We start from the raw sequence: 25,664 nt of genomic DNA, 5'->3' as shown, positions 1-25,664 counted from the left end.
GGAGGTAAGATTTGAAGGTCTTAGCAGTTATTCCGCGTATTTAATTAAGCCTTCAAAGGGGGACAAGGTGCTGGGGGGGGGGGGGGGGGGAGGGGGGGGGAGGGAGGCTTCATGTGCCAAACCAATAAGGCATCTGGCAAATAAGCCTTTGGTATTTTCAACTAAATACAAATAAAATTGTATGCTGCTTAATGCTCCTAAATGTCGACAATGTAAGGAATATGAGAACAAAGTAAGAGACCTAGGTATCAGTTCTGACTGCAATTAAAGCAACTAACCATGCGCAAGGTACCACCTCAAAAGTTACTAAACCCTGCTAAAGGCATGTGGGTCAAACAGTAGCGCACTCAGTCAATAGAAGTAGAACTTTCGCCAAACTACCCAAACACCAAGGAGAATGCTCAAAAAATAGCATAAAATACCGGAGAAGCGCTCACTTTGTTCAAGCTCCGACTGTATTAACATTTCCCAAACTTGGGAATTCGGCAAATTCTACGTTAAGTACTTGATTTCACCGGACAAGCGCCCGTGTCTAGATTACTACAGTTTTTAGTGAAAGTGGGGTGGGTGTTCCCCCAGCGTTTATGGTAGGTATGTGCGGTGCACGCGCTCAACTCATCAGCACGAAATACTCAAAGTAAGTATTCAAAACAAGGGTTGACAAACGACTATGTACAGTGACGTCCGTTTTAGGTTCTCGATTGGGAACATTTATTGCCGAGGATGCCAGTACCTGCGGCGCATGTAATTACGCCCACAGCATGCTCCTCACTGCCTGGGTAATTTAGCAAAAGTTCTCACGCGTACAAGAGCAACTGAGGACACACGTGACGACTCCAATAAAGTCTCCCACCTTCTGTTTGGGTGCCACACGTGCAAAGACACGGACGTGGGGAAGAATCCTCTTGAGGAAGTGGGACGCACTGTACGTGAGGTAGCTCATGCCCTGTTGAACCAAAGGAATGAGCATCCTTAAAAAATGTGCAAAATTTACATCACTAACGAAGCCATCACAAGTACAGGGCCAGATAAATAGTCTTAGAATTGTGACATGCTTACTATTTGGTATTTACCTTTTTTCTTCAAATATTTTTAAAGCCAGCTTAGCATAAATACTGAACAGTAGTAAAATTGTGTTATAGTGGTTTGACAGACTTCAAATTAGTGAGATGCTAGTATGACTTTTTTTTTTTTTATTGACAATTGCAAGCACTCCAGAGACTGACCGCATTAATATTTGTGGTCGCCTACATCAATGGACATCTTGTGCAAGTCGTGTAAGGCTATTTGACCGATCATTATACACTTTGGAAATAATATTCTGCAGAAGTACACTGCATGACACACTGCGATCCCAACATCGGCACTTTCTCAGAATTTATTAAGAGAGGATATTGTTGAGCTCAAACTTTTACCACTAAGGTTGGTCCCTAATAAGCAATGGCACCTATAGTTTTGATGAAAACAATTCTAGAAAAAAAAAAAAGACAAATCTTTGTTCAAGCTAACAGTGTAGCGCTATGTACATTTTCATGTTGCCATATATGTCTATTGCAAGCACTTTTCCTTTTATACAGTAAAAACAAAAAAGGAAACACTTTATAAAAAAGAAAAGGTTAATGTTTCATGTGTGGCAAGGAAGACATGAACGTGAGCCTACCCCCTGAACGCATAAGAAAAAAGAATGTGGGACATGAAACAAAAAGAAGCAATCCCATGTTAATCCACAGCACAGTCAGAGCGATAGCTGCGACACGTCACAGCAAAGTCGTTGGGCATCGGCGTCACATTCATTCACCCGTGAAGAAAAGCATTTGTAACAAAATAGACATCTGACCACTTTGTTCCAAATGCTTTTGTTTCTTTTTTGTTTCGGAGCATGTGAACGCTTGTGTCCTGGCACGAGTTTTTGGCCTTCACGGTGCTACGACGGCATTTTTTTACTGGACATTTCTTTGTATTTTCTTAGAGAGTGCGTGCACTGGGCATTGAGTACCACAAATTCCGAAGGCTATTGTTTCTTCTTTCATCCGGAGCGCATGAAAGCACGTCTCCTGGCAGAAGCTCTTGGCATTGACAGTGCTACAATTACACTTACAATTCCTAAAAGAGAGCCAAAAAGAAAGGAAATAAATTGTTTCTCTCTACCTGCACCACCTGACACTACAACAGGTTAAATCCAATTTAAAATAAAAAATGAGGGCCGTAAGATAAGAAATGAGGGCCGTAAGCAACAGTGCTGAAATGGTATTTTGTTATCAGCTATTTTTTTTTCCAGAAAGCATGTGCAGTAGGCATCGGGTACTAAAAAAAATTGGATGTGTGTTGGGCCACTCTGTCAAACGCAATGAAATGCGGTAGCTTTACAGGAGCATCGTTAGTGAAAACAATTAGAAAAGAAAATGGTACGGTGATAAAATGGTTGTAATATGCCGTACACACATCGAGGACGACGTCTAGGATGAAGTCAAGAACGGCGTCAAGAACAACGTCAAGAATTTCTAGAGCTACCTCAAGGACAACCTCAAGGATGACGTATAGGACGACGTAGGGGACGACATCTAGAACGACCTCAAGGACGGCATCTCGGATGACCTCGAGGACAACGTCAGGGACCTCTAAGCGACATCAAGGCCGGCCTCTAAGACGATGTTGAGAGCAACCTCAAAAACAACCTCAAGGACGACATCTAGGACAACGTTGAGGATGACGTCAAGGACGACGTCCTAGAGGGCATCAAGAACAAAGTCTAGGACAACCTCTAAGACGACAAGGATTACAAAAAAATGGAGTCTAGGATGACATCGAGGACGACATCTAGAATGACCTCTAGGACGACCTCAAGGGCGACGTCTAGGAGACAACCTCTAGGACGTCAGGTCAATCACGTCAGCACCGGCGTTTACGAGCTTACGCTTCAGCCACCATCGCTTCGGCCACGGGCGTTACGTGACCTTGAGCATGATTAGGCTCACAAAGCTATTGCTTTAAAACAACCCAAAGCATAAAGCGGGTTATTAAAGCTGTGGCGTAGCTTAGTGGTAACGTTTCCGCTTCGCACACAGCGGACCCAGGTTCAGTTCCCTCGGGCGACGGCGGCGAGTAATCTTTTTTAAGGATTCTGCAACATCGACAACGAACGCCTAACATCGGCAACTACAGCAACATCAACAATGGACGGCATTTCCAGCGGCGGGAAGAGCTCATAACAGCTATGTAAAAAAAACATTCAAGGCTGATCATGCTAACAAAAACTGGTAAGCACACAATGTGCAATAGGCTTTCCAGGGAAGAAAATGAGGGATAAAACAGGGCCTTCTACCAAGGATTTCCTTTCATTTCTGACACACGCCGCAAGATGGCGTTACATGACTGGAAAGGCCGCGAAGCCGTGAGCTCATTCATGTGCCGTGCGAATGAGCTCGCTCCTTGCGTGGTTCAAACCACTGAGCCTGGATAGCCACTGAGCCTGAATAGCTCAGCCGGCAAAGCACTTGGCTCACAATCTCGAGGTGGTGAGCTTGAATCTTGCCGGGGGACTGAAGTCTTTGTATACGGCTCCCCGTGAGCGTAACGCCTTTCGATGTCCTTACTGCCGGCCGTTACAGCCAGCGTTACAGCCAAACATTACAGAACTCCACAGAAATTGGCTTATAAGACACATTCTGCGTTAAAAAGACCCACAAATTGACTGCAACGTGTTTTCCCCCGGGTTCTCGAGTCTTACGACCTTCAGAAACCTCCGGCTCCCCTGAAAGACAGATGCAGATAACTTGGCATTCTCGCTAACTGGACAGCAAGTATCCATGCTCTAACAGTCGCATTGTTTCTAGGCAGTATGACACCACACAAGTTAGTGAGAAAGGCGATATTGTTTTGCTCGAAGCGACGCGGCACCACTTGGCTGAGTTATGCGTAAGGTGACCTAAATACGGAGAACTGTTTTGCTTCAGTCTGGATGACGAAGAAAGGACCTCGGTGTTGGCAGAATCCCCGGTTACTCTGGGGGTGCCCTAGAAGATATTCTTGGAAACCCTCCGCAGATACCCTACCAAACTGACGGGGTTACCTCGGCAGATCCAGTTTCTGAGCTAAATCTAATCAGAAGCCAGGTGATTTGATTTCTAGGATGCAGTCGCCGACCGATTATTCGTACTTCGCAGGGACCGAAAAAACGTCCGAATAATAGAGCAGTCCGAAAAATCAGCAGATTGAAAAACTTGCCTTTATTACTTGCAAGTGGGCTTAAAAAAGCCGTAAATAGTGCCTTGGTTCAGGTTACACCTCCGTTTGCGTTCGGCAACTTTCTGTTAGCCTGAGAATCACTGCCTTCTTTTCTAGCATTATGGTCAAGTACTTTCTGCGCTTCTTAATGACACATCGCGGCGGCAGAACAACAGATGGGGCCACGACATCCAAGCCAGCGCTGTCCGAATGACATAAGAAGTGCAAATCTACGAGCACAAAATGGCGACTGGCGACGCGAAGGAACGGAAAAGCAAAGCAAAATTATAATGATGATGATGATGATGACGTACAGCTAAATGGGAAAAAAAGGGTTAGTACAGCGTTACCTAGCAGTAGGACTCAGGGGTACTCAAGTAGCACTGCCAAACCAAGCCAATCCATTTGTAGCCAACATAGAATTCAAAATAGCCGCTTTTCGATGGTGTTTTCCGCTGATCGCTCGCGACGATTTTGTCCGAATAATTGAACCTTCAGACTTCAAGCTGTCCAAAACATTGGTCGTGAATATGCACTATTTCTATGGGGTAAGTCGCAGTTCCACCTTTAGGTCCGAAATATTGAACAAGTCCGAATTATCGGAGTCCGAAAAAAAACAGTCGGTGACTGTAATTGAAATGACGATAACTGATGCTGGACTAACAAAACCCTGTTTGCTGAGCAAAGGAGACAAGCTAGAAACAATGGGCACATGCCTACCCTCCCGCGCAGAGATCTAGTCGCAGCAATTCGTGGAAGTAGGCCCATGCATTAAGAATGGGAAAGACGAAGCATAGATGAAACGAGCCGTCTGAGAATGCAACCTCCTCCGTGACTTTGAGCATGTGAGTGCCGGGCTCACTAACCAATAGCAGACCTCTGTTCGAAGTCAATAGTGCTATTTACACATCTTCATTCCCCAATCTCTGTCCTCAAAATCTTTATTTGAATTAACTGCATACATATAACTGCACCACAGTTGTATATAACACACCATAGTCATTGTATAATTTATCATGACTTTTCAAGCATTCAAAGAAGTATTGTGGTTCACGACAATCTTCAAAATGCGAGGTCTCTTGCAAGATAATACGATAGACGCTCGACGGAATCCGACAACTCTGGCCGAGCGAGAGCGGGAATTCCGAGGGTCCACTTGCCTCTCCCGTGATGCAGAGGTCGTACTTGACATAGAGGTCGGGGTCGCTCAGTGATTCGTCCAGGGGAATCCTCACCGACTCGTCGATGCTCACCCACTCCCACACTGCAAGGAGAAAGTGCAGTTCTTAGAAACGACAAACGAGACAAAGCGAACCTGCCATTTCGTGAAGCACATCCCAAAAGCTCAAATGGGGTAAGATCTCGTTACTAGGGTGGCTAGAAGGCGAAGTGTGATGGGTAGGACAAAAGGGAAGGACCATTTAGAAGCTTCGAAGATTCGAATGGACCAAAATTGTGATTGCCATGGCAACTGAGACCGATTAGCCAATCACCTTGTGAGGCTTGGTCGTCTCTACGTTAGTATCTGCTTCGTGTCTGTCTGGCTAGCAAGCAGATAGGCAATGGCACTACTTTACCAGGGTCCGGTGAATTTAGTCTTGATGTGATCACCTACCTCAACCCCCGTAGTCCCTTAAAGAACACATGCAAACGAAAAAAATCTTTTTTTTTAAACAGCCTGGTGGAGAAAAGGAAGTAATAAAGCAAAATTATAACAAAAAATGAACTTTTTTAGAGCTATATTTACAGCGCAATACGAATTTAAAGTTAAATAGCTGCGCAATAGTGGCCACTATTTATCACGTGACTGGCCGCTATCTGTCACGAGGTGCTTCCGCTCTTTCAGATGCGTCCTATGGTCTCTGAAAGTGACTTATTCATCTTTGTTCGAAGTGCAACAAAAAACGAAGATTAATCGACATCTTGTAAACCCTGAGATGGGGAGGGATAAAAAAACGGACGAACACAACTTGAGATTTTGTTGTGTTCGTCCGTTTTTTTATCGTTCCCCACCTCAGGGTTTACAAGATGTCAATTGATTACCAGCTCGCCTGCACTCTCTCACTGCTTACAGAAGATTAATAAGTAACCTTTAGAGCCCGAAGAAAGCTCCTGAAAAAGCGTAAGCAGACGTGACAGACTTGTGCAACGGTCAGATGGCGGCGGCGGTGCCCCGTAAGAGACAAACTTGCACAATGGCGGCGACAAAGAGAAACGTGTTGAACCGGCGGCGCACCATGCTCAGTGTGCGGCGGCGGCGTGAATTTGAGGCGGCAGCGGCGCAGCGTGACAATGCACAGGTCTACCGCGTGACCCACAGCAGCTCCCGCGGGCGCCAACTACAAATTCGTTTTGCACCGTAAATTTGACTCTTAAACTTTGTTTTCTTCGTTTAAAATTTTTTATAACATTCTTTTTCCATCTAGGCTGTTTAAAAAAAAAATTATTTCTCCTTTGCACGTTTTTTAAAAAGTAACTGCAAAGAAAAAAAAGTTTTTTTTTTTTAAACAGCCTAATTTGAACAAGCATCTCAAAAAACAATTTTTCGGCGAGACAAAAAGTTTTTACAGCAATATTTATAGCGTGAGACTGATTTTAGTTTGCGGCTATTTCGTCCGTTTTAAATCGCACGCCACGAAAGTTTGTGTTCCGTGACGTTGAACCCCAATCGGCAGCTATACTTCTCATTGGCTAAGAGTTTGATTGACAGCTTAGATCTTGGTTGTTAAACCTTTGTTATATGTTGCAATTTTCTTTTGAGCAGCATATTTTTATGTTTAAAGAATAACCCATGTGATGAGAGTTATTATTTTTTACAAAAAGTTTACAAGATGGGCACTTCCGTTTGGATTCATACCCTAACAAACAAAAGCTCCGCCATGCTTTCATGGACGCCGTGGTCTCTGCTCCCGCCTGTCTCGCCTAACTCGACTAGTCATTTCGCCGAAGTGATCAGTGTGTCGTGTTGACCCAGGTACTTGAGTGAGATTTCCCGAAGTGAAGTAGTCTGTTTAGCAGCTGTCGCCAGTGTTAGTGATAGGAAGCGACGCGGAGTTTTGGCTTTTATAGCGCGGTTTGTTACTTTAGTTTTCGTCCTTGCTTTCCTAGAGTGCTTTTTTTTTTTTTTTTTGCTTGGACGTGCAAATGTTGACTTTTTGGAGATGTCAGCTCCTGTAATGTGGCGCCGTTGCACTGTAAAGTGCTGTAAGATGAGTGATCACGACAGCTAGTCTTCCAGTAGCCATGTCGCCCCAAAAGATCACAAGCTGAATGCTATTTGGCTGCAGGCAATCGGGCGTTCGCGTAGCGACAAACGAGTCCAGGTACGTTCTCGTCATTTCACTCCGGAGGCCTTCGAGATTCGCACCGGGTGCACCAAACGATCGCGACTGAGACGCAGCTGTTGCGTAAAAGACCTGGCACAGCCAGGTTATTACGTAACAGCTGTCCGCACAAGCCTTCGGACACCCAAATTCTGCTTTAGACGACAGATTTTTTTTTCTCAGCTTCCGAACCATTTTACGTAAAGTTGTTTGAATTGAACGTGATCTGTTATTGTAAACCTTGGCTCGTGATTACGCCTTTGTAGATCATCTTGTTTGTTTTGCTGGAGAGACGCACACGACGGGCATAACAAAATCGTTTGCATATTCCGCATACCTCGCAAAAGAACTTCCCCAATCATCTTGTGAAACACGGAGTCCGCAGCGTCCTTACTTCCCAGTCTTTTACCTGCTTTAGAGCAGTTTGTACCTGCTAGTAGGTATGCCTACTGAAACTGCAACTTGAAGCACTGCCAGGGAGGAAAGAGACAAAGTTCGGAAAGTTTGGTCGCCCTCCCCAATTTCTCGAGCCTCAAGTGATTGCACCATGATAAATGCACCAATGCCTCTTCCCAAAATAAAGGAAAAGCACTCTGTTCACTACATAAAAGATGGTCTGACGTTCATGCGTCTGCGGGCAGGTAGGAAATCTTTCCCAAATTTATTCACACCGCATGATAAGCGCTACAAAACTCGCACGAGATTTACAGGAAAATATTGGTGGTGACTTAAGTTTCCCTGAAATTCGGTATACACGAACTCAACACTCCTACGTCATGCCGCGGTGGTGGCGCGTCGGTCGCACTTCCGGTCTGGGGCGGTGGGCAGAAGTCGCCGCGCGAGACATGCATTCTTGTGTTCTTTTCGGAGAAACCAGACAAAAAAACCTGAGTTCTCATCACAATTCTGCGACGGGGACTGTACCAAACCAGTCTGGAAAGGTTTGAAGATCAGTTTTCATGTGTTTCTGCCCGCTCCGTTCGTCCGAGTACGTGGATAGCAGCCGTGAAAAGGGTAAACCAGACGCTGTCGAACTACAATTGGTTGTGCGAGCAACACTTTGTGGTCGGCAGATGTATTTGTTTTGTTCCAACATAAATGAGAGAAAACCGCCAAGTTGTCCGGGCCACCCGCGGGTTCAGTGCGTCTTCAAATTCACACGGCCGCATGATCGTTCGAACTTTCGTCTGCTCTTTCGAGCCTGCTTTTTGTCGTCTGCTCGTTCAAACAAAAGCGCCCCGTAGACCAAACTTTGACCCGGTGATTGCAATAAGAAGTAATTGCAGGCCTCAAAAGACTTACGTAGGCTCGGTGTAACGAGTAGATACAAGATGTTGATCATTGGTACCAGTGGCCATCACCGACTTGTTACGCTTGGTCTGTTCCCGCTTCCGAATTTCGGTATCGACGTCGATCATCGCCGCTACCTTTTACACTTTTGCAGCACGAGCGACGTCGCGACCGAAAATATCTAAAAGGATCTCATCATGGTTTTGGCGTCAATTCTGCGGCGGTCACGCGAATGAATTGCCGCACGTCAAATTATTTACGCAAAGTTTAGCGGTGTAACGAGCCTTCATAATTTCGCTCAGGCGATTAAAGTGGTAAGACATTGCTATGAGGACGTAGAATCGACAACTCCAACGCGAAAAATAGTATGCAGACTCACACAGACGCCGACAACGTGACATTCCAATGGTTTTTTGACGTGGTACGCGGTGCTTCTTGCCCGCACTCAATTGCGCAAGCGTTCGAACTGTCGTCTGCTCTTTCAAACTTGTCTGCTTTTTGTCGTCAGCTCGTTCAAACAACAGCGGCCCGTAAACCAAACGTTGACTCGGTAATTGCGATAAGAACTAAGTGCAGGCCTCAAAACACTCTTGAAGGTTGGGTGGGGCAAGTAGGTAGATGTAGTAGATGTAACATCTTCTTGCAACAGTAGATGCAAGAAGATGTTGATTATTGTTACCAGTGGCCATCACCGATTTGTAATGCCCGATTCTACTTGCGGTTTTCAGTATCGACGTCCACCATCTCAGCTACGGTCCACACTTTTGCAGCCGAGCGACGTCGCGACTGAAAATAGCGAGCAGAATCTCATCCTGCGAGTCAGGCTTTAGCGCCCATTCTGCGGCATCCACATGAAATGAATCGCCGCAAGTCAAACTTTGATCCGGCCGGGTCAAAGTTTGACTTGCACGCACGCAAAGTTTTGCCTTGTTAATTTTCCTGAAGCCGCTCAATTAGTCAGACATTGTTAGGAGGACGTAGAATCAACAATTCCAACGCAAAAAGAGCACGGGGACTCCCAGCGACGCCAAAAACAATGCAATTCAATGGTTTGTTTATGGGCGACGGCGGGCTTTTTGCCCACCGTCCACCGCGCATGCGCGGCGCCGGTGGCGTCTGCTAGGGGCGCTCAGGTTTGTTTGTAAACATGAGTTGGTGTATAACCGGTCGTTTGCAGGACCGAATTATCTACTCGACCGGTGTGTGTCGTCGTGCAAACATGTCGCTGTGCAAACGGAGTCTAACAACACGAAGCATAAAAACGGCAGATTTAGGACAACAATCCAGAGTCCATTGTTCAATTAAAACGAAATAATTTTGTTGAAAATGCCCTGCAGCTTTTTACTCATGGTATGCATAGGGAATCTTCCACATTTTGAAATGAAACGAAGGAAGATTTACTTTTAAAAACGCTCACTCTGTCTTCCCGGACCAGTTTGACTGGATCAGCTGACGACGACGGGACTGAACCCGTTGAACGTCAACCCCACAACCAATTTGCGCTCCGTGTTAGTGTGGGTTTCTACCTCCAAGCACCGCACCACACACCACGAACGTTTCAGTTCTTTGTCGCATCGCCGTGTTGCACCAAATAGAACAAGATCGCTGAAGTCAACGCCGCGCTGTTATGAACGGTTACTTGTGGTTGCACACTCGTGGACCCTGTGACTCCCTTCGCTTTCAAAGCACACACGACGATTACGAATGATACCGTATTTGCACGAATATAACGCAAGTTTTTTTCGAAATTACGTGCTCCAAAACGCACCTCGCGTTATATTCGGAATCGAGTTCAGCCACGAGGCGCGCGAGTCTGGAGAAAGCCAGAGGAGAAAGCCAACCCCTCTGGCTCAATGCAAACTATATGGTGGGAAAAGAAGTGGGGGTGAGGAAGAGAATTTATTAGCTATTGGGCCAGGTGAAGGGGCGATAAGAAAACATAAAAAAAGCATTTTTATCGCTTTTGCGTTTGTACAATGCGTGCATGCCGCAGAAACTCAGCGCGTGCGCGCGCCATGCAGGAATGCGGGCACTGGCCAATCCGAGCCAAGCCAAGCCAGGCCAAGTCAAGTCAACACAAGCCAAGCCAAGACCACCAACCGCGTTTACGCAATCGTGCAACACAAGGCATTTGTTTATGAAGAGGGACCAGAACAAGAAGTGTGATCGTGTATCGGGTTCAGCAGTCTTTTTTCTGCCTGCGCATTGTTTAGTTTCTGCTCCAGTGATCTGGTGTTTGTGTGTTGGTGCTTCAGCTTTGTGCCTTGTTTCGATTGTGGGCTGCCGCAGAGCTCGCACAGAAGAAAAAATTACACCATCTTCCCAAGGGGAACCATGGGGTGATGCGGAGCATCGCGGATCATTATTAACGATGTTATTAACGGTGTTAGTAACGTTGTTGAACTTCACGGTCCCGAACCTCAGGTTCTGCTGCTCGACGTTCACGAACCAACGCGGCTTCCCGTTCTCGAAGGTCGGGTTCCGCCGCTCGCTTCGTACATTTACGTTGAACTTCACGGTCCCGAACCTCAGGTTCTGCTGCTCGACGTTATCGAACCGCAGCTGCTTCACGTTGTCGTAGTTCAGCATCCGCCGCTCGACGTTGACGAATGGACGCCGCTTCTCGTTGCCGTAGTTCAGGGTCTGCCGCTCGCCTCAAGCGTTTGCGCTCAGCGTCGCGTGCCCTTCGCTGCGCAGCTTTGCCTTCAGTGGACGTAGCGTTGCTGTTAGTTTGTGGGGTGGTGCTGACGCTTGCTTGCGCCAACCCACTAACTGACGGGACTGTTGCTTCCATCACACTTATCGGAAGAACGGAGTGAAGTGGAGTCAACAGCGGTGAACTGAACGCGCGCAGCGCGCTACCGCTGCTTATATTCACACTTGAAGGAGAGGAGACTAGAGGAGGAGAGTTGCGCATGCGCGCGCGGTGTGAGTAGAAGCGAACGCACGCGAAGTGTACGCAGCTGGTAGAGAGAGAGAGCGGAGAGAGTAACGCAAGGCTGTTGCAGAGAGGGAAGGAGGAGAGTTGCGCATGCGTAGTGTGAGTGCGGACTACGACGCCGCGGGACATAGACCCGAGCAAGAGATGCTCCGCATCTAAAAGGAACTACCAGACAAGCAGGTGCCGTGCTGCTGCTTATCTGTGTAGTCGCCAAGTGGATTGTAAACGGAAGGACCTGAGCAGTGAGGATGAGTGTAGTCAAAACATAAAATGATATTTCTTCTATTTCCGTTGACTTTTCACATCTGCTATGCCCCCGAGTGCGAGAAATTGATGCGGCCTCGGTTCGCGTTATAGTAATAATATTTTTTTTTTCTTTTTGAGGGCATCAAAACTTGCCCTCGCGTTATATTCGTGGTCGCGTTATATTTGTGCAAATACGGTACTTTCCGTCTTCCAGGAACATCACACGGGCACTTCTCTGGTCACGTCTTCGCTACATGGGCTCGCAAACCACGGAGCTTCTCGCGTCCCGTCAAACCAAAACAATCCCGGCGCCATGTTGAACGTGTGTTGTTGCCAGATTTTCACTGACCAAACAAATAAAACGAAAGCAAACCGGCTCTAGCTTCCAGTGTACATGGACGGCACCCACCCCCCCCCCGATCCGCGGCCAGAAGTCAAGACGCGCGTACTCCGCAGCCAAGTCAATCCAAGAGAAAATCCAAAAGTGAGAGTTGGGGCGTACTTCTCCGTGTAGGTCGAAAGAGCGGGAGTTTCAAATGTGGAGAGGTTGTGACCCTGACTAAATTACGTCCTGCATGTGAATATTGCTAAAAAAAAAAAATTTTGTTTTCGTCGAAGATTTGTTTGGTGACATGCTTGTCCCAATTAGGCTGTTTAAAAAAACACTTTTTTTTTCTTTGCAGTTACCCTTTACACAACCCAGAAAAAAAGTTTCTGCAAAATAAGTTTACTTTGAAAACCATAGAAAACCAACATCTGGAGAGTATTCATAGAAAGTTTCACTGGTTTACATAGCATAGTTATTTTTTTATAGAATTTTTCGTGTCACCGAAGCTAAAGAAAAGGTGAAGTGCACAATAGATGGACCGATCACAAGGCATCCAGACCTATCCAGATATTGGCCCACAGAAGCCTCTTCGTTTGCCATCGCAGCAAAGAACGTAAGATCCTGTGCCACTGCAGACGCTGCTGGAGCACCCCCTGCTCCGACGGGTTGAACTTGTGTCCGGCAGTGCAGTAGTTGGTTGCTTTCGAATGAAGAACGGCCCCATACGAACGCCGAAGACCTAAACTGCCCGGACCACGCATGACAATACAGAGAAAAGTAATTGGGACTCCAGCATGATCTTGACACTCGATCAAACGACGTGCGACGGTGAATCGAGCGAAAAGAAGCAGCAGGGAGTGAGGCTGGTGGTGCTGTTCCAGTGGCTATTCCGGAGTAACTCTCACATCAAGTGCCGCCACCCCCAGGAGTCGGGCACGCCGTGCTGTGTGCCGTTAACCCAACGAGCGTTCACCTTGGTTCACCACCGCACATTCAGGCTAATTTGCGAATTGCTATTATGTAAAAATACTTGTTTGCGCAAACTGAAGAAAAAAAGAACTTGTAAAATGAGTGCAGAGATTGGCGTGATGCTACAGGTACTGCCGGCTGAACTCGTAACAAGCCAAGGTGTTCTCGATATCGCGACTGTTTCGTTTTGGTCGGCGGCGTTTTGGTCGGGGGTTTTGGTTTGATTATAAGTTGACTCCCCAACACTCCAGGTTTTCAAAAATTGAAAAAATGGGTCGACCTACATTCGTGAAAATACGGTAGTGAGCGACCCCCAATGCACCGTGAAAGCGGAGAAAGCGGCAAGTTGTCGTCTTCAACAAGAAAGAGCAGACTGGGAGTCAATCGTCGTGGGGCGATTTTATGGGTTCATATAGGGCAGTATTCGCTTTAAAATTTCAGAACAAAAGTTATATATTTTAGCTTTGAAAGAGCCACACCCAGTCGGCCTCTTCGACGAGTTTTCCTTCGTCGAGTTGCCCTATGACGAATTGGCCTATTTGAGGAATGGGACGCCGGTAAGTTGGCCGACGACGAATGGGCCGTCGACGAGTTGGCCTAGACCCCTTTGTGCACCGGCGATCTTGACGGCCACGGGCGGCTATGCTGCCGTACGGCAGAGGCCAGCACGTCACATGGTACAAACCTTGAGGAAAGTCTGAAGCATAAAGTTCTTCCGGTCCCACGGACCAAAGGTGGTCTACCGACCACACTCCTGGTTGGGAGTGTCGTCACACCGCAGGATGAAAAAGGAGAGGGACAAAGAAAGGGGACTCACCCTCCTCAGCCGCCTCGGTGAGGATGAGGGTCTCTGGCTTGGAAGCAAAGTCCAGTTCCCGCGCCACGTGGCAAGCTGTTAGAGGCGCGTCTCCGGTGATCATGCAAACCTGGGAACGACACAATGTCAGGCTAACGACTAAAATTAAACCGATGCAGTACAGTACCACATTATTCAAAGTTGGTTCAGAAAAAAAGAGAATGTGGAACTCGGCACTTCCAGTGTAGTGTCAGTTTTTGGTTTCAAATGTTGTTGCGCTGCTTCAATGCAGTATCTACCCATGTAATATGCATGTTGTTGAGAACCTACATTCGCAATTGCATTTATTAATGCAGCTTAGTACCAAACACTTAATTTTGCCATCAAAGGTCTTGACTCACAGGTACAGTATAGACCACTTACAACGTAACCGCTTATAGTGAAGGACCGGGTATAACACGGCTTTTTTAAACCACCGGATCGCCTCCCATAGAACTCCATGTAATTACATACCGCTTAAAATGCAGGCGCGCGAAGGGAAATACCGGTTATAGTGCGGTTTCCGGAACAACCGGGGCAGTGAGCACGCTTCCCTGTGTGACACTAGATAACGGCGCGAGCCGCAAGCGGCACTCGCGGGGCAAGGAGGTTGCTCGAAGAAGCAGGGAGAAGCGAAGAGAGAGGCTTCAATTGCCATAGCGACGGAGGGACGCACGCACGTGTCGTTCAAAACAACCGCAACGACAGACCAATCGCAGGTCGAGGAGAAGTATTCGCGCACGTTGCAAGCCGGTCGCGGGCCGGCTGCTTCTATCCGCAAACATGGCGTCGGTTGTGATTGTCGACGTAGACGGCGTTCTAGTTCACTTTAAAGAAGTGGTGGGTGCTCAACGTTCCACGTAAAAGCGCTATCCTTGACTGAATTTTCGTTGTGTGTCACAATAACCCAGCACGTACTAGAAGAGAAGATCCACCTACTCGTGCGGCGATGTTGTGGCGGCACTCTCAAAACGGCAGAAACGCCCGTGTCGTCGTGTTTGTTTACTTCGACTACAGTGGTGCTTTCTAAGCATTTGTGTTTTCGAACATCGCCCGGATTTCTTATTTGGAGCATTTCATGCCTGTGCTCAAGTTGAAGGTATACTGGCGCGTACCGTATAAAGGATGCAAAGTTTCATGCGTTTTTATCGGCGGAGAAAAGTGATTAGGGTTAGCAATCCTGAACGCTCGCAACGTCCGTCCGCAACCCGCGACGCCGTTAAAAGGTTGTGCCAGGCAAAAGTCGCTCATTTCTTTCAAAATGTGTAACACACTTGAGAGAGAAGTGTACTAGTCTGGTTGAATAAAGACTTTCCTCAAACTAAGCTTTATTTTTCATCTAACATAAAATAAATTGTTTTACAAAGGTAAGTTGTCTCATGGCATGTATTTTGGCCTGAAAAATTGATGTTTTGGTTATAGCGCGGTACCGCTTATAGTGTGGATTTTCGCGACTCCCGCGACATACGTTATATGCAATCTACACAGGTGACATAGTGTTAGTGGTATTGATGGCAGTGTTTAAATTCTGCGGGTAAACTAGAAAAAACGAGAAATTGCAGCTGTAAGTGTTGTGCATTGTACCAACCTACATGCTTAAGCTTCAAACTAATAAAAATAGTATTACCCTCAAAATTCAAAATCATCTTCACTACATTCCAAAAACTTAGCGCAAAAGTGACAGGTCAGCTTGGGCAGGTGCAAAAGTGCAGAAAGGATGAAGACACACCAAAAAACAAATGAAAGAAGTTTACAATTCCCTGTAATCTCGAAGTAGAGCGCAGCTCTTGAGGAGGAGAAGGGGAGGATACGAAGAGGAAGGTATGTCCCTCCTCCTCTTCAGTACCCTCTCCTTGTCGTCCTCCTCCTCCTACCTTGTGATGTCACCCGTGAAGGTCGTGACCTTCATCTTGACCTTCACAAGTGTCCTTCGTGACGTCACTCGCGAACCTAGTCACCCTCGTGACCCTCGTGACACCACACGTGACATCACGTGTAACGTCATAATAGGAAACGTTCCATAATGCAACGCGCTGAAAATACAATGGCGACGGCAACGCCGCTCAAGCCTAACTGGGCACCTAAAAGCTGCGCTCTAAAATGATGAGTCATTCCACTCTGTGAAGGTAGATGACAAGCGAAGCTGTTTCGCACACGACGCAAATTTCCCGCTAAAGTTGGCAGAAAAATTTCTCCGCCAGATTTAGCGGAAAAATTTCCCCGCTAAATATAACGGAGAAATTGACGTCACGTGACACAAAGTCGTGATTTCATTTCTGTCACAGCTTCGTGATGTCACGTGACGTCAATTTTCACGCTAAATTTAGCGGGGAAACTGTATTGGTGTTGAGGACACGTGACGTCAATTTCCCCGCTAAATTTAGCAGGAAAAGTTCCCCACCAAATTTATTGAAAAAATGGCCCAACTAAAGCTAGCAGGGAAATTGACATCACGTGGCACGAAGTTGTGACGTCACATGACATCACAAAACCATGACGTCACATGACGTCACGAAGCCGTAACATAATTTCTGTTGCTGCGCACGAAAAATCCACAAAACCCTAGCCATAAACAGCTTCCCTGTAAAAATAAACGGCTTATCAAGCCGTTCCCTACTTACTGCTCTGTGTTACTTTTAACCTCAGCAGGTCTCCAAGGAGTTGATGACAACATTTTTAATCTCATTTTCAGAAATAATCCCAAAATGAACTGTTGGGCCAGTTGGGAAAGCATATCCCATAGACAAACAGTGCCACAGACAAGTACAAGCAGAAATGAACCCCCCCCCCCCCCCCCCCGAAGCACTACCATATTCACTTCTTCTACTTGTCCTTCTCTGTTGTGCCATTAGGGTTTACGGTTATTAACGACGCCAGCATTATTTCAATGAAATTGTTTCACGGTGACTACGTTATGTCCTGACAGAGCGACTTCAGTCATTTCTGAAACCGAGCGGAGTCGCCCGCAACGTTCCCAGAGCTCAGGAGGCTGCAATGCGCAAAAGGACCACTCACGTGATGGCTGGACGACTGTATCTCCTGGATGACAGAGAGGGAGTCGCTCTTGAGTGGGCAAGAGATCACCAGGAACCCCATGAAGTCCAGGTTCTGCTCCACGCTCTCCCGCGTCAGGTCCCTCACCTGAGAAAAGGGAACGTCCCGGGGACACTGACACTTGGGTACCTACTCGACCACGAAGTGCAGATCAGAGGAAAAATACCCTAGATATTTTTCGTCCTTTCACAACTCTACATGGCAAATACAACTTGGACTCCAGAGTTTCACCCAATTCTCGATTTCTCGAGAAAGAGGTGAAACTTACCTCTTCCTTGTGTGGGTTACATGCTTAATTTCTAGCAAAACGTCAGCGGGAAACCTTTCTCGCATAAAATATTTTAGCACAATATTCACACCGTGAGACTCATTTGAGCTATTCCAAAACATGCTTGTTTCAGATTAGGAGTCCCACAGCGTATATAGACCTTTCCAGCGGCAGTCTCGAACGAAGCGATTTACAGCGCGCGTCCCTGGTTTTGAGAGGGTATGTCAGTGTCACCTGACTCCTCTGGGCTGTGGAGTTTCTCGTCAGTGGGCTGTGGCAGCCAGCGTAGGCACACTTCCGGACGCTGGTGGAGGCTAAATTTCCGCGTTCTATTTTTTTTATTTTGTGTTCTATTGCTAACAGAATTTCTTTGGGTTTTTAAGAATGCATTGTACTATTTTTGTAACAAAAACAAGGAAATGAAAGCTGTTTTGGTGAGTCCATGCGCGACAGAATAAATGCGGTTGGAATGTTTGTTTTATATTATGCTGATCTTTTTAGGGGCGCCATACACTCAGCCGTGTCAATCTACAAAGGTCTTAATCGTCGATAATATTTGACCACACAGGATATCCAAACTGCATAGATATTCTCCGCCTACAGCATGAAATTCAACGAGTCTCATAAATCGAACAACATATATTGTACGTACCCCACAGTGCCGCGCTATCTGAACAGAATTCGAGAAAGGTCTCAAATAACAGCATATCCAATATACAGTGTCGACGATAGTCACTTCACGACGATTGGTCAGAATCCGGCGTGTTTTGGGGCACAAGTAGAAGAGACTTGCTTTTTTGCACAGCTTGAAAGCAAATGAACGAACGTGCCTATTCCGTCCCCACACCTCAGACCCGACCATATCAGCAATTTTTCATGAAGACCCGGAACATAGCCGGGAAGGCTTTTTGGAGATTATCGCAATGGAAATAATTCTCTAAGAACGTCGAACTGCCCGCATCGTGGGTTCCTTGATGTTTGCTCTCTTCGTTCGTTTCCTACGAAGGCCAAGCAGGCTACGAGCCCTCACAGTGGAAGATAACACACAAAGGGTAAGCATCCTAAACAGGCAAATAAAGTAAAAACTTTAAAGAAAAGCCGGCAAACTCCGAATGCACAATGCAGGTGGGGAGTCACGCTGACCGGGTTTCCACAGCTCAGGCGGGTGGCAGAAATTTCCGGCTGATAGGGGTCGCTCTATTCGCAAAATGGCGGCGGCCAAAGAGCTCTTTTTGCAAAGGTGTATATTGCACTAAAAACTTTTTTCTTCCAAGGAAAGTTTAGTTTGCAACATTTAGTCCCAAACCGATTTTCTGAACGCCAAAAATTCGGACGTGCCCAATTATTTTCACAATTTCATGGAACCGCCCCTCACCCCATAGAGTTAACCTGTGAGCAGCGACTAAAAATCCGAACAATGTACTCCTCGCTGCTCTATTCTAGTAGCCGTTATATTGCCACCGCGAACCAAGCCATTGCCAGTTGTTTTGTTTCGGCACAGCCTGTAGCCTTGACAGCCCGTTCTACACATTCTACGCCAGGGAGCGCTGTCTATGCAACCCAGAAGCCGAGTCGAGGCTGTAATCGGAATCGTTACCTCTTTGTCGCACCTCCGAGGTTGAACCAATCGGCGCTTTTGTTTTGTGCCGTACACGGAGGGATCGGGGTTGTCTAAACGTCCGGTAACCGCTTCACTGTCCACCACTGTTCTTTGTTTACAGTATCATTTATGAACTACTTGACTGACGCTCTCGTGACATTCGAGAAGTTCAAAGACAGGGAAAGTGAACTCTGTGCCAGCTCTCGTGTGGCCCAGACCGCCAAAATGCCAAACCATTTGACTGCGAAGAGGCGAAATACCGTCCAGCAAACTATCGACCAGTCTCTCCAGCCGTTTATAAATGAAGTGCCATTGCAAAGATTTTATAAATGAATTAATCTTTTCGGACTGCTCGATTATTCTGACTTTTCCGCAATCTGGATTGAACTCGAATAATCAATCAGCAACTGCACTTTACCTATCCCTGCACCTAAAAAAAAAAAAAAAAAAATTCTGAAATTTTAGCATTGTTTTGAAGCATAACTAGGAGCTAAGCACACCCTGGTATGTGCATTACTGTTTACAAGGTCCGTAGTCTCCTGCACTGCTTCACCGCACCACAGCCAAAACTGGGAGGCCGCCATTAGAGAGTTCCTCGAGATGAAAACACCTGAGAAACCCTGTTCTACAAGGTTCAAGCAGGACTGTGAGCGGAGGGAGATCTAATACTTCAGTGCCCTAAAAATTTCTCTGTCCTTCGCAAAAAAAACCTCATATGCCATTCGTATTTGGGTATTCCCAGATCCGCTCAACAGAACCCCACACTTCAGTCAACACCTCTTAGGTAAGAAAGCCCAAGTGCCGAGTCACTCTGTGTCGCTCGAAGAGGCAACCGCAGGGCGCAGATGGGGCACGGGCACTGAGCCGGCATTCGGTTACAACTCGCCCAATCACCGATTGGCCACAGGTTGTAGCCGAACGCCGATGCAGTGCTAGTACTCGATCTGTGCCCCGCGGTGGCCCCTTGGAGTGACGCAGCCAGATTCAGCACTTGGGCTTTCTTATCTAGGTGCTGCTTCATTTTATAGTTCACTTTCCCTTTTGAAGGCTAACGCTACAGAAGAAACAAACAAGCCTTCGCTCTCTCTCGCGAAAGGATAGACTGCGAGCACTCGGCGGAACCTCGAATACTGCTGCATCCCAAAATTTAGTTTCATTTGTGGACCACTTTATGGACTACGTTACAGACAACGAGCAGCACGGCCGTTCTGGTTGGAGGCCGTGCTGAACGTTTAGGTGTCCTTTGACGAACGCGAGTTTACGGACGTGGACACGCCAGACGGGAGAGGGTTGCACGAACGTGCAGAAAGCGCTTGCCTGTTGGTGACTCAGCTGTCCCAGCACACTGCGTCCCATGGCAAGCACCCGGGCTCCTCTCCGTGACATGCGCAGGTAGACGTCATCATAGTCTTCCGGAATGTGAGAGAACTGCGAGGGAATTCGGGCAATGGAAAAAAGGTTCAGCTGTCTTTCTTTCTATTCGCCTCTAAACCTGACAAAACATGGCTTTTGTTTTTCTTTTAATATAAAACGTTGTTGGTCAGCAACATATGCAGTAGAATCATCCCCACTATTTGACCTAAAATTACTCCACCAAATTCGCCACTCGATTTGAGAGCCCTAAAATCCCCCGTTTTGTATGTGCCTAGAATTCATTTTACTTATTTATTTTATTTATGAAAGTCATAATACAGCTTCTTCCTAACGGGAATGAACAGCATTGACGCCCTAATAAAGCAATGGAGACCGCGCACTGTACAGCGTGCGGCCTCCATTCGTAGCATCCACTCTTAAAAATATACGCATGTCTCGATCACATCTGATAAACTCAAAGATGGACAGAATCTGTTATGAATGAGCTGGGCACATGCTGTATGTCTGTGTGTGACGTCATAATGTAATGTGATGTCACATAACATCATGATGTCACCTGACATCCTGACATGGTTACCTCCGTCTCTCTTAGACACGCATAACTTCAAAACTTTAGTGTCTGCAGCCAAGCTATGACTCCAGACACCAAAAGGTAATTGTCAATAGAAAGTATTGAGTTACTGAAATTGTGGCCGATTATTTATTGTTATCTATCCAAAAGATAGTGCCAGCCTCTTTTGAGGGCTAAAGCATGATAGATGCGAAGACAAGCATGAAAGCCCAAATTTGTGACAGAAAGAAAATACATCCATTCGTGTAAACAAAAATTAAAATAAAATTCCAAGTTATTTGCAACAGAAAACAATAAAGGAGGTTTCCCCCTCTCCTTTCCAGCGTTCCGTCTGCTTGTTCCTCCCGGTCTTCCTTCCCCTCGCCGTACGGAGCACAAAAAAAAAAAAAAACGTAGGAACTCGGCTACTGGGACAACTAGACCTACGCCAGGTGCAAACGTAAGCTGAAGTAGATGGGTCGGTGAAGTTGCTTACAATCAACAAATAACAAACAAAATGCCCAATTTAATCTTAATGCCATGGAAAAAGTCGGTATACACAGAATGCGTTTCCGCGGCATTCTTCAGGGTTCATAGTGGACATTGCAGCTTCTTTTTTTTTCTTTATTTGGTTATAATGTGTCGTTTTTTTCCGAACTCTCTCTCTTTTTATCCGATGGTGGTAGCATCTTCGATTTTGTGTTTGTTCCCGTAAAAAGTATGAATGCAAATGCCGTAACGCCGACATCCAACGATTGGCATTTGTGTTCGATTGAGACAGTTAATAAAGACCACCCTGGTAGAAAAAGCAAACCAGCTCTGTGTCTACTCACTAACTGGTGCAGTGGTGGAATGCTGAGCTCACAATGACGGACCAATGGGCTCAAATCTCGTTGCAGCGCTTTTAGAATTTCGTTCGTTCTGATCAATTTACTAGACCTGTCTGAACATAGAGGATATTGAGTGGAAGCGAATTCAAAGCGAATAGTGGTTTTGGCCAAATATTTTTTAATCCAATGTCGAATAATTTCTGTGAGCCTTTCACTACTGCTGCACCACGCTTAAAGGGACAATGAAGACGATTTTATTTAATTTTTTTAAATGATGTTTTTATGCTTCTTGTGAACATAGCATGCTGCCCAATTTTTTGCAGACATTTGTGACGCGTATTTCAGTGCCTACGAAAGCAGCAAAGAACCGAAACTAAACAATATCCATTCTCGTTTCTGGGCCTCCGAAAACGGAGGTGATGTAGGGAGTGACGTCAAGTGTGAATAGTCGGTATCGGTAGTATTTAGGAGATCGAGACTCTGGTTACCGCGGTGGGTTATAGCAGCGCGGTGGCGCGGTCGTTTCGTCGAATATGTCAACATGGACGGCAATGCCACTCTCCCGAGCGAGTTCGAGCTTCCGTTCAGTCACTGAACTTCAGTGACAAACACAAAACGGAACGGGAGTATGTTTGTGGCAGCCTCCGCCATCACCCGACGCAGACCGCTCACCCGGTAACAAGCGGCCCGGCCGGCATGCCGAAGTGCCCATAGTTGCTCGTTGGCCGTTTCGCGTCCAGTGTAGCAAAGAAAATAAACAATTATGCTGCTTTATTTACGGTTTAGTAATCATTTACGGTCCGATTAATACTTTTCATGGTTATTCAAGCGGAAATTAGAACAGTATTTCTAAAAATCGAGAACCAAAATGTGACCGAGGGCACGTCCCACGTTTTGACCAATCAATGACGCGTCTCTTGTGACGTCACGCTTCTTGGCCCCGCATTGGTCACGTAAGCTCCGCTTCTCCCGCAACTCACGGGGCGTCGCCCCAGTCGATCCCGGTATGATTATTACTGCGGCTGTTTAATTGATTTCCGCGGCACACAAGCGCCGATTTCGGCTGAAATTTGGGCAACGTGGCCTGAGACGTGCCTGGAACACAGTTCAATCGCCAAAAAGATGTCCGAAATTGCCTTCATTGTCCCTTTAAATGAAAACACAGCTGAAACCGTGAAGGTTGTTCCCAAGCTTCAACTTGTCCATTTTAAAGCCAAGTTAATTTAGGGGTCTGCAAATATAGAAACTTTCGAACACAAATTAAATATGAATAAGGCAAAAAAAACTGACTGAATATTCAATCGAATATAGAATATATGTCTAGAAATAAAAAATTGCAAAACAAGAGGTAACAGTAGGTTTTATTACCCTTTTAAAATAACTCAATGAAACTGCATTTTACTGGGCTGCAGCACAGTAACAACATTCACAAAGTTTGAATTTCTTTTGAAGTACACCGGGCACGCACCTGCGCCATCCCATTCTGAAATTGTGCTTTTCTCCTATGCTCTTGACTTAGATGTCAGTACTTTCCGAAATGTTGATTGCGGCAGGATAGCCAAGTTGGGCGCGCTTTCAACCGAGCACCAGTGCACTGCGGAGAAGCAACACCCATGGAGCTCACTTCCGCAACTGTTACTTCTCCGCAGCGCACCCATGCTCGGCAACAAGCACGCTCAATGGGGCTAACCCGCCGCGATCAATGCTTCGAAAAAGTCTAATGCCAAGGTTCATTTCAGAGCGAACATCGAATAGCCTACATTATGAAAACAATATTCGAAAATTAGAATATTTCCCCTACCCTACAATTTATTGCTCTTTTGTACAGAGAGTCCTCCGAAGTAAGTGCTATACGTTCGGCAACGGTTTCCGTGGTATTCCGTCTCACTTTCCTCGAGAATCCCACCCCCACATTTTGTGTAAAACAGTGAAACCCTCAAAGTATTTTTTTCCTGCCTACGCCAAGTAACTTGACTCACATAATTCATAAGATAACGGTCAAACCTAAACCAATTTTGTTGTCGACGCGGAAATGTTTCGAGCGCTTTACTTTCCTTTGACGCGGTAACTCATCGTCGACGTTCCAAATCGTACGCGAGTAGATCCTAGTCACTCTCGCGGGTCGTATAATGCGACAACACAGATGAAGCGACACCGGACCTGGGTACGTCTTCAAATGTCGGGGTAGAAAATTTTTACTACGGAGCGAGGGAGGGTGTTGATTGAAGTAACTAAACTACTCTCAGACACCGGGTTTCCGGCATACGAGTCACACTTTTTTTGCTAAATTTCTGTGAAAGCATATTGTATCGTGGTGAGACTTATATGCATCTTCTTTTAGGAATGTGGACCCTATCTGCGCAAGGTGTGGGCCGTAGTCAAATTTACGACAGAGGAGGAACGGCCGGCGGCCGCAACGACTCCGTGCAAAGTCTTTTGCAGGCGCTCCATAACTACATGTGCAGCTTATACAAACATCTTTGTCAAATGACCATTTATGGGGCCGCGACTCATTCAACGAGGATACTTATAGAGCCGAGGATACGGTAGTTTCATGGGAGCTCCGGTCCCCACCATGTGCTTGAGTGTCTCCGGGGCGCCCTTGACGGCGGCAAAGTAGGTGGTCTCCATGGCCCCCTGGGGCGCAAAGCCCGCCACCACCGACATGCGCTTGAGGGCGCTGCTGAAGTGGAAGCGGCTGAAGATCTTGATGCCCGGCACCTTGCCCTTCTTTGGAACCACCGCGTCACCTTCCCGGGGAAAAAAAAAAGGATGGACGCCGTTCGAGTTCAGGCTCGGTCTGTGGGGATACGATGGCTGGAACGCGTCTCCGACGGGCATGCTTCGCGTCCTCCACCTTTCGTGCATCAAAGGTAGTCCCAAAGTGGCGACAAATTACGGCAAAGACTATGATCCGTGGAGGTAGGAACCTTCTAGAGGTGACATGACATCACCGGAGGTGAAACCGTAAGTGTGGAGGGACACGCACCCAATGACATCCAAAACCAAGAGACACCATTGGACGAAAAAAAAAGCAGACTTTTCGTCACCCTCAGGGCCTTGGGGTGACCTAACAGCCGTTGGCGCCGAGTCGTCTCTCTTTTTCGTTCAATAGCTTCTTTCGATTTTAGCCATCGTTGGAAATGTGTCCCTCCACACTCCCCATCTTCACCTCTGGTGGCATCCTGTCGCCTCCAGAAGCTTTCTACCTCCACGCTACAACCGAACGGGGACTGTTGCCGTCGTCAGAGCGCCGATCCGACTCGTGGCTGCTACAGCTTTTGCAGACCGTAAAGCCGAAGAGCAACGTACGGCGGAACGACTCCCCGCCGTACGTCCGCTTCCGCCGCTGTACCATTGCCAGGATTGCATCGAGCGACAGTGCCACGCTTCTACGACGTTGTCGGGTGAAAATCGAAGGACCACGAATGGGGAGGCGATAAACACGCTGGTCAAAGATCTGTCCCATGCACAGTAGCAAAAGAGGAATATATTCTAAAGGCGCCCTAAATGCCCAGCATTTATAGGTGTCACGACGTCACCCGACATTACGGTGTCAAGTGATGCCAGGTCATGTCATCTCCTGACACCGGGACGGTTCGGTGTCACGCGACGCCACAACGTCGTGCGATGTGCCATCGCAATGCGACATTATAGTGTTGCCCAATGTCACGGTATCGCGACGTCGCAATGTCGCATTAAAAAACGACGAACCGAAGGTTTCCTCTTTTAGGACTCGTCGCCATTCTGGAACCGCAGTCAGACACCAACCCTCCCAGACGCCGCGACAGCCCGAAAGCCCGAGAGCCGGCCCTGCAAATGCCGCGCGTCT

At 46.8% G+C, this 25,664-nt stretch overlaps 1 protein-coding gene across 2 annotated transcripts in view; it reads right to left on the bottom strand.

Annotated features, from left to right (window-relative positions):
• Window positions 1-25,664, bottom strand: part of LOC8031038 (endoplasmic reticulum transmembrane helix translocase) — a 105,496-nt gene that overhangs the window by 49,543 nt on the left and 30,289 nt on the right. For both annotated transcript variants that reach the window (XM_040210932.2, XM_042292648.1), the window contains exons 12-17: window positions 24,407-24,582; window positions 20,396-20,506; window positions 17,172-17,297; window positions 14,139-14,247; window positions 5,385-5,488; window positions 854-946 (exon numbers count right to left, since the gene is read on the bottom strand). In XM_040210932.2, the coding sequence (XP_040066866.1) occupies window positions 854-946; window positions 5,385-5,488; window positions 14,139-14,247; window positions 17,172-17,297; window positions 20,396-20,506; window positions 24,407-24,582 (719 nt within the window). The remainder of the gene's footprint in view (window positions 1-853; window positions 947-5,384; window positions 5,489-14,138; window positions 14,248-17,171; window positions 17,298-20,395; window positions 20,507-24,406; window positions 24,583-25,664) is intronic.

This window comes from Ixodes scapularis, unplaced genomic scaffold (genome assembly GCF_016920785.2).
Source record: "Ixodes scapularis isolate PalLabHiFi unplaced genomic scaffold, ASM1692078v2 PGA_scaffold3__209_contigs__length_174095766, whole genome shotgun sequence".
Lineage (NCBI taxonomy): Eukaryota > Metazoa > Arthropoda > Arachnida > Ixodida > Ixodidae > Ixodes > Ixodes scapularis.
This window is presented reverse-complemented; position numbering and strand designations above follow the sequence as displayed.